The sequence below is a fragment of the Chiloscyllium plagiosum genome, unplaced genomic scaffold, assembly GCF_037043375.1.
Source record: "Chiloscyllium plagiosum isolate Xiang-an unplaced genomic scaffold, Cpla_swu_hap1 HiC_scaffold_12, whole genome shotgun sequence".
Lineage (NCBI taxonomy): Eukaryota > Metazoa > Chordata > Chondrichthyes > Orectolobiformes > Hemiscylliidae > Chiloscyllium > Chiloscyllium plagiosum.
In genome coordinates, this window is record NW_028270150.1 from 31,534,460 (window position 1) to 31,548,672 (window position 14,213).

At 42.6% G+C, this 14,213-nt stretch overlaps 1 protein-coding gene across 2 annotated transcripts in view; it reads left to right on the forward strand.

The window, feature by feature from the left end:
• hunk (hormonally up-regulated Neu-associated kinase) overlaps positions 1 to 13,937 on the forward strand; it is a 76,163-nt gene extending 62,226 nt beyond the window's left edge. Inside the window, exons 9-10 of one of the 2 annotated variants that reach the window (XM_087992604.1) lie at positions 4,936 to 5,074; positions 11,139 to 13,937. In XM_087992604.1, coding sequence (XP_087848730.1) covers positions 4,936 to 5,074; positions 11,139 to 11,806 — 807 coding nt within the window. In that variant the 3' untranslated portion in view covers positions 11,807 to 13,937. The remainder of the gene's footprint in view (positions 1 to 4,935; positions 5,075 to 11,138) is intronic. The other variant, XM_087992605.1, reaches the window with a different exon arrangement.
• The last annotated feature ends 276 nt before the right edge of the window (positions 13,938 to 14,213 follow it).

Genomic DNA, 14,213 nt, shown 5'->3' on the forward strand with positions numbered 1-14,213 from the left:
CCACACTAAAATCAGGCACAAGTGGGAGTGTGCTGAGACTGATGTGCTGTAATTACTAACACACATGCTAATCTAGATAACGAGTACAACCACACCAACAGCTTTCAAAGAAAAACTGACAGAGGCCGCAGAAAACTGGCAATTCGAGAATGGCCCTGATAACAAGCCTGTGACATTTGAAAACAAGTAGTTATGCAGGATTGTAATTTAACACTGGGTGTGTCTAGCATTCTTTCAGTTGTATGGGAGAAGAATAAAACAAATTAAATTAAGACTTGAAAGGGAATTACAGATTTTGAAATAGGTCCAGGGATATATTCCTGTGGAAAATATTGAATTTTGCATTGAAAATGATGCATTTGAATTCATTTTATACTTTTCAATTGATTAATTGATGGTCTTAAAAGAAAGAAATAACATAATGACATTCAAACTTTTAATCAAGAGCTAAACTAGCATTTCACCAAAATTAAACAGCCATTTGTCAAAATTAATGTCTCTTTCAGAGAAGTATTGTAATCTTCTGGTCTGAATTTAGAAAGACACTGCACCAATTCTCTAGCGCTTCCTCTTTATAAATGTCATCTTCTCTCAAACCTCCCATTAATTCATCACAATGCTTATCTCCCTAAAATTACTAAAATGCTACATCTGCTCAATATTACTATATCAATGTGAAAGTTGGAGTATCAGCAAGACATTGAAAACTAAACTAAATACTGCAGAGCAGTAAAATCGACGTTTCAGGCAAAAGCCCTTCATCAGGAATAAAGGCAGAGAGCCTGAAGTGTGGAGAGATAAGCTCGAGGAGAGTGGGGGTGGGGAGAAAGTAGAAACCTGGAATCTTTCAGGTTTCTATGAGATTCTCCCTTCTTCTAAACTCCAGTGAATATATTTGAATTTGAGTTGCAGTGGGAGAGGGACTCCCTGAGATTCTTGTATAGAGAGGAGGAAAACTTCCTCAAGGCAGGCACTCTGCCTGTATTCCTGATGAAGGGCTTTTGCCCGAAACGTCGATTTTACTGCTCCTCGGATGCTGCCTGAACTGCTGTGCTCTTCCAGCACCACTAATCCAGAATCTGGTTTCCAGCATCTGCAGTCATTGTTTTTACCTAAATACTGCAGAGGCATACTTTCTGAGACATACGATGGACATTCGTCAGATAACATCCGTAACTAATGACGTTTTGAGGCCAGTAATTCCATGGGATTAGTTTGAGCAGATGTTCAAATAGAAATATAGAAGGTAGGAGCAGGAGCAGGCCATTTAACCCCTTGAGCCTGCTGCACCTTTCAATATGATCTTGACTGATCAATGCATTCAATATCCTAAGCTTGTCCTCCCCCAATATCGCTTTATCCCTTTAGCTACAAGAGCTATATCTACCTCCTTTTTGAAAACACAATGTTATCGCCTCAACCACTTTCTGTGCTAGTGAGCTCCACAGACTCACCACTCTTTTGGCAAAGAAATTTCTCCTTATCTCAGTCCTAAACTATTTACCCCTTATCCCTAAAATATGACCTCTGGTTTGAACTCCCCCACCATTGGGAACATCCTCTCTGCATATAACCTGTCTAGTCCTGCTGGAATCTTTCAGGTTTCTATGAGATTCTCCCTTCTTCTAAACTCCAGTGAATATATTTGAATTTGAATTGAATTTATTGTCATGTGTACCGAGGCACAGTGAAAACCTTTGTCTTGCAAGCAATACAGGCAGATCACAGAGTTAAATAGCATAGATAGTAAATAATAGGTAAACAGTGACAAAAACAAAAACACAGGTACAGGCAAATGTTAAGAGTTTGTGAGTCCATTCAATATTCTAACAACAGTAGGGTAGAAACTGTTACGAAACCAGATGGTGCATGTGTTCAGGCTTCTGTACCTTCTCCCCGATGGTAGAAGTTGTCGAAAAGCATTGCCAGGGTGGGATGGATCTTTGAGAATGCTGTTGACAGCGGGCCTGGTAGATGGAATCCTTAGAAGGGAGGTTGGCCTTTGTGATTGTCCAGGCTGAGTTCACCGCTCTCTGTAACTGCCTCCGATCTTGAATGGTCCAGTTGCCATACCAGGTAGTGATACATCCAGACAGAATGCTCTCAATGGTGCACCTATAAAAGTTGGCAAGGGTATTTGCTGTCATGCCAAATTTCCTCAGCTGCCTGAGGAAGTAGAGACATTGTTGGGCCTTTGTAACCAGTGCACCCACATGAAGAATCCAAGAAAGTTTGTTGTGGATGACCACTCCCAGGAGCTTGACACTCTCCACTCATTCCACCTCTGTGCTGTTAATGTGTAGGGGGGCATGAGCAGCATCCTGCCGAAAGTCAATAATGAGTTCCGAGGTTTTGTCGGCATTGAGAGTGAGGTTGTTCTCAGTGCACCATTTTTTGAAATCTTCCACCTCCCGTCTGTAGTCTGTTTCGTCGCCATCTGAAATTCGACCAACTATGGTAGTGTCATCAGCGAACTTGTAAATGGCATTAGTCTGGTATATGGCGACACAGTCATAGGTATACAGTGACTAGATAATGGAGCTGAGTACACATCCCTGGGGGGCTCTGGTGTTGAATGTTAGTGAGGATGAAATATTGTCCCAAATCTTCACTGATTATGACCTGTGGGTCAGGAAACTGAGGATCCAGTTGCAGAGAGTGGGGCTTAGTCCGAGATCACTAAGTTTAGTAATCAGTCTCGAGGGGATAGTAGTGTTGAAGGCTGAACTGTAGTCAATTAATATAATCCTAAGCAATTCAATCTCTCCTCATGCATCAGTCCTGCCATCCCAGGAATCAATTTGCCTGCATTCCGTCTACAGCTAGAACTTAGATAAGGAGACTAAGACTGCACACAATATTCCAGGTGTAGCATCACCAATGCCCTGCATAATCACAGCAAGACATCCTTGTTCCTGGACTTGAATTTTCTTTTCAAAGTCAATATACAGTTTGCTTTCTATACTGCCTCTGCACCTGCACATTTACATTCATCAACTGGTGCACTAGGACACCCAAGAATCGATGAAGATTCCCCCTTTTCAATTTACAGCTATTCAAATAATAATCTCCCTCCCTATTTTTGCGACCAAAGTGAATAACTTCGTGTTTGTCCACATTATACTGCATCTGCGTTGCATTTTTTTAAGCCTGTCCATTATAACATCACTGCATCCTCCCCACAGCTCACCCTCCCACCCAGCTAAATTTAGAGATACTACATTTAGTTCCCTTATCTAAATCATTAACATATACTGTGAAGAGACAACTAAAATCCTTTAGCTCATACTTATGAGAATTGATAGTGAATGGTGAACTTGAGCAGAGCAAGAGGAAGACAATGAGAAAATACACTGATAGTTTAAGAAGCAACGTAAGTATAACATTTAAGAACAATATCATTGCTGGCTGCAGGGCCTGTGGAAGAAAAACTGGGCGTCCCATCCCACTCTTACTTATAACCCAGGTTAAAGTTGAGCTTCTTTGCTTGATGCTGGAGTTAGTCACCAGCAGTTCATGTTGATCTCTTCCTGTATCACTCCCACCACCTGATATAATAACGTAGGAAAATACTCAACTTCTTGTTTGATGGCTGCTGTAGTCAGGGCGATGCTGCTGTTCTTGACATTCTGGCACAACTTGCCCGCAATGCAGCATTCCTGGGAGGAAGTTAAGACAGGTCTCAGTGCTTGAACTTGGATTGCCATTGTTGGACTGAAGGTGGTGGCTACTAAGTAGGATTTGAGGCTTTTTACATGAAAACATCGGAAAAATCTCCACAGTGCTTTTGATTTGAAACCCATCCTGCCAAGCATTACCTGGATAAATTGTTTTGTAAATATTTCTCCTAATTTTTCCATATATGCTTAATTAATATAATTGGACAGTGTGTGTATCTCTTTATACCAGTTACGCTTTTTTCATGCAATAATTTGAAGGCTAATATGCCCTTTTTAAATGACAAATCAACAACTTTGTGACAGTGCTAGCATTAAAAATTGCTGTCTTTTGAGAAGTACACTCAGTTCCCAAAGGACTGCCATCATACTTTCATGATACAGCCGTACTGTTATCTCAAGACAGCTGCCAAATATCTGGACATTTTATCCTTGGCCAGCTCTTCCCCACTGTGTTGCCTCTCTGATCTTCATGTGACACAGACAGTGTAGCTTTCACTCCATCATCTGTGCTCCATTACCAGACCTCTCCTGTACATTACATTCTTTTATGTTCTCCTTTCTATGTATATTTTGCCTCTAATACTTCATGTAATTTTACTTGCATTGATAACATTTTTAAGATAAATGTTAAAATAATCTCACATTTGTGTCTCTTCTATTTTCTGTTTCTTTGCTACTTCTTTTACAAATCCCATGGGCAATCTTCAGGATGCCTTCAATTGTAAGATTCAGGAAAAGCTCAATGGGTAAAAACAATGCCTAGAGCTGAAAATGTGTTGCTAGAAAAGCACAGCAAGTCAGGCAGCATCCAAGGAACAGGAGAGTCGACGTTTCGGACATAAGCCCTTCTTCGGGCTTATGCCCAAAACGTCGATTCTCCTGTTCCTTGGATGCTGCCTGACCTGCTGTGCTTTTCCAGCAACACATTTTCAGCTCTGATCTCCAGCATCTGCAGTCCTCACTTTCTCCTTAAAAACAATGCCTCTCAAGTTTAAGCATTGCTGCCATGCTGTTACATCCCAGAATAATGTTGCTCTGGTAACATCAACCATTAAACTGCTGCACAATCCTGAAAAAAGGAAAATCTGCTGTGATCTTCAGAAATTCATGCTAGTTGCACTATTCCAAGATCTTAAAAATCTAAAACTCTTACTTGGGGATGAGGAATATGGGGACATGCCTTCTACAAATGTATAATGTCCTGCAAATTTCATTTTTATTTAAGGGATACTTTATATAACTTTCACCTCCATAGGAAAAGAAGCCCAAGAATCCAGAAAGAGGAGTGGAGTTTTTCCAAAAAACATCTGTGAGAAAAGCAGAGAGAGGCTCTAAACCTTTAAGTCCCAGTAAAACTGTGCTGAAGGAGAAAAAGGTTCCCGAATCTGAGAGAGGTAAGCCTATTGCAGTGAGATCATGATGTTCATGTTAAGTTATAAATCTAGTCTCTGATGATATGGAGACAGGAAGGTCTGGGTCAATAATCCAGCAGAAATTTAAAAGCTCATTGGACAAGCATGGACTAATAAAGGAGACTTTATCATGCTGACTAACTTGATCTCATTTTTTGATGAGGTAACAAAGAATGTGAATGAATGCACTGCATCTGTACATGAACTTTCAAAATGCCATGCATGATCACAGCAAGACATCCTTGTTCCTGGACTTGAATTTTCTTTTCAAAGTCAATATACAGTTTGCTTTCTATACTGCTTCTGCACCTGCACATTTACATTCATCAATTGGTGCACTAGGAGTCTGATAAAATACCATGTATGAGGCTGTCAACATAACTGAAATCCAAATAAGGTGAATACAGATTGGATACAAAATTGCCTATCGGATAGCAATCAGAGAATGGTGGTGTATTTCAGACTTCAGAGTTTGAGTTCCAAGGGCACTGGTGGTCCTTGGTACATGCTGATTATCTAAACTTGTAGGTACTGAACACAGTTTTGAAAATTGAATCTGAAACAAAACTTAAGAATGTAACAAATGGTGAGTAAGTTATTAAGAGACTGAAAGAGTATGTAGGTTGGTGGAAAGGGAAGGCACAACAAATGAAGTTCAACATAGGAATATAAGAGATATTGGGAGGAAGAATGAGGAGGCACAATATGTCTTAGGAATACTCAAATGTTTGTGACTTATTGAAGGTGGGGATATGAGTTCCCGGACTTTTTAAATAAAAGCATGGCCTGGATTTTCACACTCAAAGTGAGTTTGGAAAATCAAGAAATGTCTTGGCTTGCATTAGTCACCTTGGGAAAACTTCCCTGAGTGACAGGAACTTTGTTCTGGAGAGGGGTGCTGGGGTTGTGGTGGTGACTTCGTCATATAAAAACCTTCTGTTTTGAGAAAGCCCATTCAACACCATGTAAATCCCCTCAACTACTTCCTCCCTCATAAAAATAATCATTTTTTTTGGTAACTCCACATCCAATCCTTCAACAAACTCTTCAATCTGTTAATCGCAATTGAGTTTACAAGTGGCTTCCTTCCTTTCCCCACTGCCTACTATGATTATGCTAAATTGTCAACATTTGTCAAACAGTAATAATGGTATAATGATAGCAGCTAGCGTGATGCCAACAAACAGCAATTGAAATGGATGTAAGTTTGCTCGCTGAGCTGGAGGGTTCGTTTTCAGACGTTTCGTCACCATACTAGGTAACATCATCAGTGAGCCTCTGTTACAGTTTAGATTAGATTAAACTAGATTACTTACAGTGTGGAAACAGGGCCTTCGGCCCAACATGTCCACACCGACCAGCTGAAGCACAACCCCACAGACCCATTCCCCTACATTTACCCCTTCACCTAAAACTACAGGCAATTTAGCATGGCCAATTCACCTAACCTGCACATTTTTGGATTGTGGGAGGAAATCGGAGCACCCGGAGGAAACCCACGCAGACACAGGGAGAATGTGCAAACTCCACACAGAGAGTCACCTGAGGCATGAATTGAACCCCGGTCTCTGGCGCTGCGAGGCAGCAGGGCTAACCACTGTGTCTTGCAAGGTTTTTCTTATACAAAACTACTGTGCAAGAACTGTATAAACACCACATTGGACAAACAGGCAGAAAACTCACCACCAGGATACGTGAACATCAACTAGCCACAAAAAGACATGACCCACTCTTATTAGTATCTTTACTAGATGAGGAAGAACACCACTTCGACTGGGACAACGCATCCATCCTTGGACAAGCCAAACAGAGACACCCACGAGAATTCCTAGAAGCATGGTCCTCCAACTAGAACTCTGTCAACAAACACATTGATTTGGATCCCATTTACCACCTCCTGAGAAAAAGAACAGAAAATGACATCACCACAGGAAATGACATCACTGACCCAATGAACCCTAAATATATATATAAAAAGCAGGCCATACAGCCAGTGCTTCACCGGAAGGTGAATAACGATGTTACCTAGTATGATGATGAAACGTCTGAAAATGTCTCCAGCGCAATGAGCAAACCTACATCCAGAACCTCAACCTGAGCTACAAATCTTCTCAACACCTGCTAGCAGTTGAAATTGCAGCCACATATTCATTAATAAAAACCAAAAAAACTGCGGATGCTGTTAATCAGAAACAAAAACAGGAATTGCTAGAAAAGCTCAACGAGTCCAGCAGCATCTGTGAAGAGGAATCAGAATTAATGTCTCAAGTCTGGTAACCCTTCCTCAGTTCAAGGGAAGGGTTACTGGATCTGGAACGTTAAATCTGATTTTTCCTCACAGGTGCTGCCAGACCTGCTGAGCCTTTCTAGCAAATTCTATTTTTGTTTGTGCCATATGGATGAGAATGGAGTAGTGTAGGTTAGATTGTCTTCAGATTGGTTCCACAGGTCGGCGCAACATCGAGGGCCCAAGGGTCTGTACTGCACTGTAATGTTCTACGTTTTATATATTTTCTACTCACAGACAAAAGAGGGCTTCTTAAATTTTATTTCTAAAAAATTAGGCTCCTCAACAGTCCAAGAGAACAGCCCAAGCATTCTATCTGGATGCATGGCGTGGTATGGACATCTACTTTTCCCAAGAATGCAAGAAACTACAGACAATCACGAACACAGCCCGGTCCATCACGCAAACTAGCCTTCCATCTATTCACTCCATGTGTAATTCCCACTGCCCCGGGAGAGCAACCAACCTAATAAGAGACCCCTCTCAGCCCAGTTATACTCTCTTCCACCCTCTTCCATCAGGAGAAAATTTGAAAGTTTGAATACATGTACCAACAGATTCATGAACAGCTTCTTCCCTGCTATTATCAGACTTTTGAATGGACTTCTCAAATATTAATATTGAGCACTCCCTCTACATCTTCTCTGCAGCACTGTATTCTGCACTCTGCTATCTTGATGCACTTTGTATGGTACGAGCTGCCTGTATAGCATGCAAAACAACACTTTTCACTGTATCCTGTGACAATGATAAATCAAACTCAAACTAAAGAAAAAGGGTGGGACCATCAATCCTGTGAGTGCTAGATATCAAGGGATGTACAGCTTTGGATTAAGAGAAAAAGAGAGGTTTATGAGGACTCAAGAAGAGGCCATAGAGGAGTATAGAATGTGCAAGAGCGAACTGAAAAAATAAATTAAGAGAAGGGAAAGGGGAGATGAAAAGATACTGGCAGGAAAACTAAAGAAAAGTCCTAAGTTGCAGGTAAGTTAAGGGCAAAAAGATAACAAGGAGGGTCCATGAACGACCACAGGAGTAATTTGTGCATGGAGCCAGAGGATATAAAGTAGGGTGCTCAATGAATACTTTGGGTCAGTGTTCACTAGTGAGAGGGACGATATGTGCATAGAATGTCTGTGATACAATTAGAGAAATTAGCATAGACAGAGGAGATTCTGAGTGATCTGGCAGGCTTAAAAGTAGGTAAGAGCTGGAAATGTGTCGCTGGAAAAGCGCAGCAGGCCAGGCAGCATCCAGGGAACAGGAGAATCGACGTTTCGGGCATAAGCCCTTCTTCAGGAATGAGGAAAGTTTGTCCCGCAGGCTAAGATAAAAGGTAGGGAGGAGGGACTTGGGGGAGGGGCGTCGGAAATGTGATAGGTGGAAAGAGGTCAAGGTGAGGGTGATAGGTCAGACTGGGGTGGGGCGGAGAGGTTGGGAAGAAGATTGCAGGTTAGGAAGGCGGTGCTGAATTCGATGGATTTGACTGAGACAGGGTGGGGGGAGGGGAAATGAGGAAACTGGTGAAATCCGAGTTCATCCCTTGTGGTTGGAGGGTTCCCAGGCGGAAGATGAGGCGTTCTTCCTCCAACCGTCGTTTTGTTGTGGTCTGACGATGGAGGAGTCCAAAGACCTGCATATCCTTGGTGGAGTGGGAGGGGGAATTGAAATGTTGAGCTACAGGGTGGTTGGGTTGGTTGGTCCGGGTGTCCCAGAGGTGTTCTCTGAAACGCTCCGCAAGTAGCCGGCCTGTCTCCCCAATATAGAGGAGGCCACATCGGGTGCAGAGGATGCAATAGATGATGTGTGTGGAGGTGCAGGTGAATCTGTGGCGGATATGGAAGTTTCCTTTGGGGCCTTGGAGGGAGGTGAGGGGGGAGGTGTGGGCGCAAGTCTTGCACTTCCTGCGGTTGCAGGGGAAGGTGCCGGGAGTGGAGGTTGGGTTGGTGGGGGGTGTGGATCTGACGAGGGAGTCACGGAGGGAGTGGTCTTTACGGAATGCTGATAGGGGAGGGGAGGTGCAACCGCAGGAGGTGCAAGACTTGCGCCCACACCTCCCCCCTCACCTCCCTCCAAGGCCCCAAAGGACTGCAACCGCAGGAGGTGTAAGACTTGCGCCTACACCTCCCCCCTCACCTCCCTCCAAGGCCCCAATGGAAACTTCCATATCCGCCACAGATTCACCTGCACCTCCACACACATCATCTATTGCATCCTCTGCACCCGATGTGGCCTCCTCTATATTGGGGAGACAGGCCGGCTACTTGCGGAGCGTTTCAGAGAACATCTCTGGGACACCCGGACCAACCAACCCAACCACCCTGTAGCTCAACATTTCAATTCCCCCTCCCACTCCACCAAGGATATGCAGGTCTTTGGACTCCTCCATCGTCAGACCACAACAAAACGACGGTTGGAGGAAGAACGCCTCATCTTCCGCCTGGGAACCCTCGAACCACAAGGGATGAACTCGGATTTCACCAGTTTCCTCATTTCCCCTCCCCCCACCCTGTCTCAGTCAAATCCATCGAATTCAGCACCGCCTTCCTAACCTGCAATCTTCTTCCCGACCTCTCCGCCCCCACCCCAGTCTGACCTATCACCCTCACCTTGACCTCTTTCCACCTATCACATTTCCGACGCCCCTCCCCCAAGTCCCTCCTCCCTACCTTTTATTTTAGCCTGCGGGACAAACTTTCCTCATTCCTGAAGAAGGGCTTATGCCCGAAACGTCAATTCTCCTGTTCCCTGGATGCTGCCTGGCCTGCTGCGCTTTTCCAGCGACACATTTCCAGCTCTGATCTCCAGCATCTGCAGACCTCACTTTCTCCTTAAAAGTAGGTAAATCTACCAGCCGGGTGAAATAATTTTCAGGTTTTTAAGTGAGGCATGCAAGGAAATAGGGGCACTGGCATTAATTTTCAATTTCCCACTGGCCATAGGAAAGGAGCCAGAGGACTGAGGACAGCCAATGTGGTACCGTTATTCAAGAAGGGAGCACAGGATAAACCATGAAACTATAGGTCAGTCAGTGTAACCTCAGTGGTGAGGAAGGTATTGGAAGCAATTCTGATGGACATAATTAATCTGTATTTGGAGAGGCATGGTTTTGTTAAGGGGCGGTCATGTCTGACCAACTTGCTGGAATGTTTTAAAGAGATGATCAGGTGTGCAGATGAAAACAATGTTTTTGGTATATTCTAATTAGACTTCAGCAAGGCTTTTGATAAGGTTTCACATGGGAACAAAGGCAAGAGCCCATGGAATCCAAGGAAATTTAGCAAGTTGGATCCACAATTGGCTGAGTAGCAGGAAGCAGAAGATGTTTGAGGGGTATTTTTCTGATTGGAATTCTGTGTCCAGTAGGGTCCCATAGGGTTCCAACTCTGTGAAGAGTCATCTAGACTTGAAACGTGAGCTTGCTGTCTCTCCATGGATTCTGCCTGATGCTCTGTGATTTTCAGCAATTGATTGTTTTCAGGGTCCCATAGGGATGCTGTTTTGTGGTTTATATAAATAATTGATTTCCATTTCAGCAATGAATTTTAAAAATAAGTAGTGTCTATAAAAGTACTAAGCATTCAAACAATAATGAGAGTGTCATTACATCTTGAAATGAGGGAGTAATGTCACTGCAAAATATCTGAATTCTTTCACTGTATGTTGTATTTTGATTGCAAAATTATTGAGAGAAGAAGCTGTTTCAAGTGTCATTGCTGTGACGAAGTCTCGAACTTTATGTTAACCTTCTGTCTACAGGGCTGATTCTGGAACCTTACCTTCCTATAGCTATGCCAGCAGGTGAAGCTAGAGCCAGCAAGAATGGATGTGTCAGCTCACAATCCTTAGAGTATTTGGAAATGAATTGTCCTCTCCCCAGAACCCCTATGCCTATCAGACAACATGGCTGTCAGCCACTAGAAACTGTGAGCACAAAACAAGGGGCAAAGGGCATATATCCCAGTGTGAACAGTAAATATCCTACCTGCAAGGGGCAAGATCAAATTGAACTAATTTCTCAGCAGAAAGCCATGGGACCTTCTGGGATTTTGTCTTGCTCATCCACTGAACAGACTGCAGTTTCAATTCAGCAGCATGGGTGTTTAAGGTCCATGAAAACACTGAGTCATCCTAGTCACACCATTCCAACGCATGAAGAAAAGAAAGACCTTATGGGATCCCAGATGGTGTCCCATGTTCCATCTGTTTCCAATAATGCAAGATCCATTGAAATGGGCAATCCTTATCTGGTTAAAAGCAGGGGCAAGTTTCCAATGATGGGCATTGGTCAGATGCTGAGAAAACGGAATCAAACGATACAATTAAAAATGGACAGATCCAAAGAAACGTGTTGTCCTGAGTTTCCCACATCAGATATTATACAGAAGATGCTGTGTACTTCTGGTAGTCTGGAGCCCCAGTGCTGATTTCAGTTGTCAACCAGAATTAAATGTTGATGTAACTTATCTCAAAGGGACACACATCGAGTTTGCAGAATTGTTCACTATATTTTTTCCATGAGTATTTCTTCGTAAAGTTTCTCAGGAACATATCTTGAAAATATTTAATCTAAATTTAGAATGCAAAGATAGTTTGAATGGCGCAAGGCCAAATGTTTGTTCACGTATCTGTATAATTTGAAACAGCATAAAGTTAATTGATTCTGTGTATAATAACAGCATGAAAACCTTTGTAAAAAAAACATTGTTCGTTGGATCATTTTCATTTGAGAATTGTGAACTTTTCAACTGATGCTGAATTTTTTGACATTGTAGGCAGCCACCCATCAAAGGGCTGAAGGTATTATACTTGAGAAACATTTAATTGTGTTTTTATTCCATATATGTGCTATTAGAGTCATAGAGTCATAGAGATGTACAGCATGGAAACAGACCCTTCGGACCAACCTGTCCATGCCAACCAGATACCCCAACCCAATCTAGTCCCACCTGCCAGCACCCGACCCATATCCCTCCAAACCCTTCCTATTCATATACCCAACCAAATGCCTCTTAAATGTTGCAATTGTACCAGCCTCCACCACATCCTCTGGCAGCTCATTCCATACATGTACCACCCTCTGCGGGAAAAAGTTGCTCCTTAGATCTCTTTAATATCTTTCCCCTCCCACACAAAACCTATGCCCTCTAGTTCTGGACTCCCCGACTCCAGGGAAAAGACTTTGTCTATTTATTCTATCCATGCCCCTCATAATTTTGTAAACCTCTATAAGGTCACCCCTCAGCCTCTGACGCTCCAGGGAAAACAGCCCCAGCCTGTTCAGCCTCTCCCTGTAGCTCAGATCCTCCAACCCTGGCAACATCCTAGTCAATCTTTTCTGAACCCTGTCAAGTTTCACAACATCTTTCCAATAGGAAGGAGACCAGAATTGCATGCAATATTCCAACAGTGGCCTGACCAATGTCCTGTACAGCTGCAACATGACCTCCCAACTCCAGTACTCAATACTCTGACCAATAAAGGAAAGCATACCAAAAGCCTTCTTCACTATCCTATCTACCTGCGACTCCACTTTCAAGGAGCTATAAACCTGCACTCCAAGGTCTCTTTGTTTAGCAACACTCCCTAGGACCTTACCATTAAGTGTATAAGTCCTGCTAAGATTTGCTTTCCCAAAATGCAGCACCTCGCATTTATCTGAATTAAACTCCATCTGCCAACTCTCAGCCCATTGGCCCATCTGATCAAGATCCTGTTGTAATCTGAGGTAACCCTCTTCGCTGTCCACTACACCTCCAATTTTGGCGTCATCTGCAAACTTACTAACTGTACCTCTTATGCTCGCATCCAAATCATTTATGTAAATGACAAAAAGTAGAGGGCCCAGCACTGATTCTTGTGGCACTCCACTGGTCACAGGCCTCCAGTCTGAAAACAACCCTCCACCACCACCCTCTGTCTTCTACCTTTGAGCCAGTTCTGTATCCAAATGGCTAGTTCTCCCTGTATTCCATGAGATCTAACCATGCTAATCAGTCTCCCATGGGGAACCTTGTCGAACGCCTTACTGAAATCCATATGGATCACATCTACTGCTCTGCCCTCATCAATCTTCTTTGTTACTTCATCAAAAACTCAATCAAGTTTGTGAGACATGATTTCCCGCTCACAAAGCCATGTTGACTATCCAGAATCAGTCCTTGCCTTTCCAAATACTGTCCCTCAGGATTCCCTCCAACAACTTGCCCACCACCGAGGTCAGGCTCACAGGTCTATAGTTCCCTGGCTTGTCCTTACCACCCTTCTATTCTTTTACTGAATCAAAATTGTCAGCATTCTTCTGAAACAATTATGTATTCTAGGCATTCTTTTGTTAGAAGGTGAGACATTTAACAAAAAAACTGAAGAGATCATGAAATCTAGCAAATACCATGAGAAACTGGCATATACTATTTAATGCTGACTATTGTTTGCAATTTTAAATACATATGTAATATATAAAAGCAATATCCTTGATTTAAAATTCTTTGCATTGTTTTAAAAAATTTTCTTTTAACATCATATAAGGCATTTTATTAAAAAACAAATTAACCCTTTTTTTGCCAGATTTGTGTTTAAATTTACATTTAGAGTTTGTAGAATGGAATGTTGCAAAGATATGTTCAAATGTTTAGTTGATTTTATTGGCTAGTATAGAACTATCTATGCATAGTTTGGCAATCACACTCTCAGTAATATTTCTCTGAGGAGCCAGTCGATATTTACTGTGCAAGAACTTTTTAAACAAGACTGCACAGCTACAGTAATCACTAAAATTGGAGTGTCAGGGGTAATGAAGACTAAAATGTGAATCAGAAAATACTTGTTTTTCCC